This window comes from Olea europaea, unplaced genomic scaffold (assembly GCF_002742605.1).
Source record: "Olea europaea var. sylvestris unplaced genomic scaffold, O_europaea_v1 scaffold1026, whole genome shotgun sequence".
In the NCBI taxonomy this organism is placed as follows: Eukaryota; Viridiplantae; Streptophyta; class Magnoliopsida; order Lamiales; family Oleaceae; genus Olea; species Olea europaea.
Window position 1 is genome coordinate 194,259 of NW_019227591.1, and position 4,472 is coordinate 198,730.

Here is a 4,472-nt window from a genome sequence, read left to right on the forward strand (position 1 = left end):
ATCATCTTTCCGCGAAATCTCTATTTAAATATAATTAAATTATTTAAAATTAATCTCATCAACTTAATTCGATGTTATCACTGGAGAATAGCTAATCATATATCTAGAATTGAAAAATTTTATATTTACTAGAATAATTTCTTATTCAAATTCTATACTGTTAATTCATAAACTTAAAAAATAACCTTATGACAACTTAGAGATTAGAGAGTATATTGAATTATAGTTGCTCCAAAATATTAGGGGGTGTTCTCTTTGTGTTTCAGTTTTGTGTTTTGAGTTTTGAATTCATTTTGAGTTTTGTGTTTTGAGTGTTTGTTTTGAAATTGTTGAAAATGCGTTCTTTTTGTTAGTTTCTCAAAACAAAAAAAAAATAAATTTTTTTTTTAAATTTTGAGAATCACCACAACACCACCTCAAAACACCAAAAAAAAAAATTAATTTTTATGTTATTTTTTTGAAATTTTGAGAATCACCACACTATCTCCTCAAAATTTTTTTTTTAATTTTTAATTTTTTTTGAAATTTTGAGAATCACCACACTATCTCCTCAAAATTTTTTTTTTAATTTTTAATTTTTTTTGAAATTTTGAGAATCACCACACTATCTCCTCAAAATTTTTTTTTTAATTTTTAGCGTTTTCAATTTTTTCAAGTTTTACACTGAAAACGCCCAAAACGACAAAAAAGTCGTTTTGTGTTTTCTTCACAAATTTTTTTTCGTTTTCGAAAATTCGTTTTCGAAAACGGGAAAGAGAACACGTTTTCACCGTTTTGAAAATCGAAAACAGAAAACGACCCGAAAACGGTAAAGAGAACAGGGCCTTAGTAACTCAAATAAGGTAATAACCATATATACACAATTGTAATTAACTCATGATTGACAGTGAAATAAATTAATTATGATGGAAATTACTTGATTAACCCCGTAGGCGATCCAATATCCTTTTATCTGTTGGGAAAAAATCTTGCTAAACACAATGAAAATGGGGAAAAAAAAGGAAGCAAAAACGACTCCCATAAAAAAAGCAACAAATTAAAAGTGGCTGACAAACCATCGACGATCATATGAAAAGAAAAATTTAATTAAAGAAGTGAGGAATAAAGACCTTAATCTAATTTTTAATCAATCGACTATGATACATTCAACGTTTGGACCACTTATCTTACGTGTAATATCTTGGCATATCACATCTGACATACACTCAATCTCACAGTAACATCAACTTAACATTGGTAATATTTTCTTTAATACATATGTTACCATCAAACCATTTAAAATTTATAGCACGACAAACTTTTGATTTTCCGGTCCACATCTTAATTATATTTTCCTTCACAATCGGGAAGGGTCCACGACATATTCTTCCATCACACTTAACTCCAATCCCAAGGGGTCAATTATCGATTTAGCATCTTCTAAATTTTTTTATTTTAGTAGCTTTCATCGGTATTAAATAAAAGACAACTTATACCATTCTAAAATATGGGTAACATTATTTATGCTTAATAAAGGACCGATAATTTAATCCTATGGTCTTTGGTCATCAGTATTGGGTTTAAGAAATAATGAAGAATTTATGTGATGAAGATAAATTATACGAAGATGGATACGAATATGAATGGAGTATTAATTTTAATCCTATGTTTTTTTTTTTCTGTTATCTTTTTTACTTATTAATTACTGATAGGTGCCTCCTAATACTTTTCTAGGAGTTTAATGACCTTGGTACAATTTTAATTAATTGGCTATTTTGTTAAAATGCTTCAATAAACTAGCAGCCCCTAACAAAAATTGGATAAGGATTTTTTTTTATTTTTTTATTTTTTAAAAATCGAAATTACTATATTGAGAATTTTTAGTCAATTTTTTATTATTTTACGTTATACGTACACGAATTAACAAATCATAATCATATTTTATTGTTCTTGCTAACTCAGACATGTGTTATTAGGGATGCATGGTTTTCAAGATTTGCAATAGAATTAATATAAAAGATAATTTATTTATTAATTCTTGTGTTGTCAAGAAACGATAACTAGTTAAAGTTGAGAAGAAACGACTAATTGATAAATAAATGTATAACTAAGAGCTGAAAGCAATGGGGAAAAAAATTAGAAAAAGGAAAATAATTATTGGTTCGGATAAAATTTATAAATTGATTTATAAATTGTGTCAAAGTGAAACAATATCACAACAAAGAGAGCCATATTTATATGACTTAGTCTATATTCTACAAGCTAGCTTACATGTGGATGGGATATTTTTTTCCCATCAAAGTTTGAAACAGGCACAATTTCATTAATTTAAATGGTTGCAGCAATATTTTTCAACTCTGATATAATAAAATAAATTATTTAATCTAAAAATTTAAAGCATAAAAAATGACCACATATATATTAGGCAGATCTCGTATTCAACAACTATATAATCACTGAGAGAGCAGTATAAAAAGCATCGAATACTTTTAAATCTCAAACTTGTTTCTTAGGAGTCTCCAAACCTTTCGAATCAGAAGAAAACTTGAAATAATGGGTTCCTTTACTGCATCCAAACTTATAGTAGTAGACTTCACAGAGGAGGACTTGAAGCCGGGTTCAAGTTCTTGGTCATCTGCATGCAAAGACATCAGAAGAGCCCTTGAAATCCATGGCTGCTTTGTAGCGTTATATGATAAAATTTCTCCCCAACTTCATAAAGCAATATTCCAGGCGGCAGATGAGTTATTTGATCTTCCCACTGAGGTAAAAATCCAAAATATCAATGAAAAACCCTACCATGGCTATGTGGGGCAAATGCCTATTGTGCCTCTACATGAAGGCTTAGGTATTGATTATGCAACAACACTTGAAGGAGCTCAAAGTTTCACAAAGCTAATGTGGCCTAATGGAAATGATTCTTTCTGGTATGTTTTAACCGCATTTTTGGTTGATTATAGTAAAAATTGTATATATTTTTTACTGACAGTTTCCACAGTTGATAATAAAACCTAAAAACCAACCACTAATGTAATTTTTTCTACATGTCAGTGAGAGTTCAATGTCCTTTGCCAGGACAGTAGCAGAGTTGGAAAAGATTGTGATAAGGATGCTATTTGAAAGCTATAGCGTGGAGAAATACACGGATTCTCACATTGAATCGACTACCTATCTTCTTCGGTTCTTGAAATATCGAGCCCCTAAAGCAGACGAAACTACGATGGCATTTCCCTCTCACACCGATAAGAGCTTCCTCACCATACTGTATCAGAATCATATTTCTGGCTTGGAAATTAGAGCAAGAGACGGGGAGTGGATCAATGTGGAGTTCCCCCCATTGTCCTTTGTAGTCATGGCTGGCGATGCATGCAAGGTGAATACAAATAGTTATTGTTGAACCACGCGTCTTCAATCTTACACCATACGAGAGAAACTTATTAATTATATCATTTAAACTTGCTCTTTCACACGTACAATAGTATCATTTTTCTATCATACACCTAAACACGATTTCATATGTTGGCATACTTCTCCCCACTTCTGTTTTTAAGGGATAAAATCTCAAATCGAATAAAAATGAAAATATAGATCAACTTATAATGATTTGGGCTACAAATCTTAATAAGGTTGACATTTTAAGATGTAACCCCAAGTCTAAATACCTGCTGCTAGAAAATGAATTCAAATTATGCAATTATATGTATACTAATTTCTTCTTCCTTGGCTTAGGCATGGAGCAACGACCGGGTGCTTTCTCCAAATCACAAAGTCATAATGAACATGAATGGAAGAGAAACTAGATATACCATAGCATTATTCTCATTCCTCAGCTGTATGGTGGAAGTGCCAGAAGAGCTAGTTGACAATGAACACCCATTGGAATTTAAACCATTTGTTCATGTCGATCTGCTCAATTTTTATGATACAGATCACGGACGGAGGTCACAGAATATACTCAAAGATTTTTGTGGTGTTTGAAATATCTATTATGACGTCATAAATGGGGAAATTGCTATTATAATTATGCCTTTATAATGATGTATGTCTTTCCTAATAATAAGGTTTGGTGGCAGTTTGATATGGTGGTTGTAAATGAATCAGTGATTATTTTGTGTTGTTCAACATGTTCCCAGGATCCTGTCATATGTATTTTTTTCTAAGCTTTCTGTCATGTTTTTTTCTAACGAGTGTGTCATGTCTGTTTCTGCTTCCATCCCAATTCTACATATCTTCTTTGTTAATTATTTACATTTATATTGTAGGTAAAAGAAGGTTTCCTATATGTGAAAACTATCCGACCCTATATTCTTATGGTTTCTTAGTATAATATCTTATGATTTCAGTCAAAAAATAACAACAAATCTAAGACAAGGGGTTAAATCTTAGAAAATCTTGTCATTTGAGTTTAAAAAATGAATAAAAAATAAATAAAATCTAAAATTAGCTGTATATTGTGATGGTTAAACAATTTAATAACAAAATAGAACTCAAAA

General features: G+C 30.5%; 1 protein-coding gene across 1 annotated transcript; it reads left to right on the plus strand.

Moving 5' to 3' along the window:
- The first annotated feature begins 2,447 nt into the window (after nt 1-2,447).
- LOC111372792 (probable 2-oxoglutarate-dependent dioxygenase AOP1) lies at nt 2,448-4,192 on the plus strand. Its single transcript, XM_022995199.1, has 3 exons — nt 2,448-2,906; nt 3,031-3,352; nt 3,709-4,192. Exons 1-3 carry the CDS (start codon nt 2,533-2,535, stop codon nt 3,955-3,957), a joined length of 945 nt encoding a protein of 314 aa, XP_022850967.1. The 5' UTR covers nt 2,448-2,532; the 3' UTR covers nt 3,958-4,192.
- Nucleotides 4,193-4,472: the final 280 nt, after the last annotated feature.

Bases quoted from the DNA above. Each gene is read 5' to 3' on its own strand.
- LOC111372792 (XM_022995199.1), top strand. From the start codon at position 2,533: ATGGGTTCCTTTACTGCATCCAAACTTATAGTAGTAGACTTCACAGAG. The intron at 2,907-3,030 runs GTATGTTTTAAC...TCTACATGTCAG, and splicing joins AATGGAAATGATTCTTTCTG to TGAGAGTTCAATGTCCTTTG. The intron at 3,353-3,708 runs GTGAATACAAAT...TCCTTGGCTTAG, and splicing joins TGGCTGGCGATGCATGCAAG to GCATGGAGCAACGACCGGGT.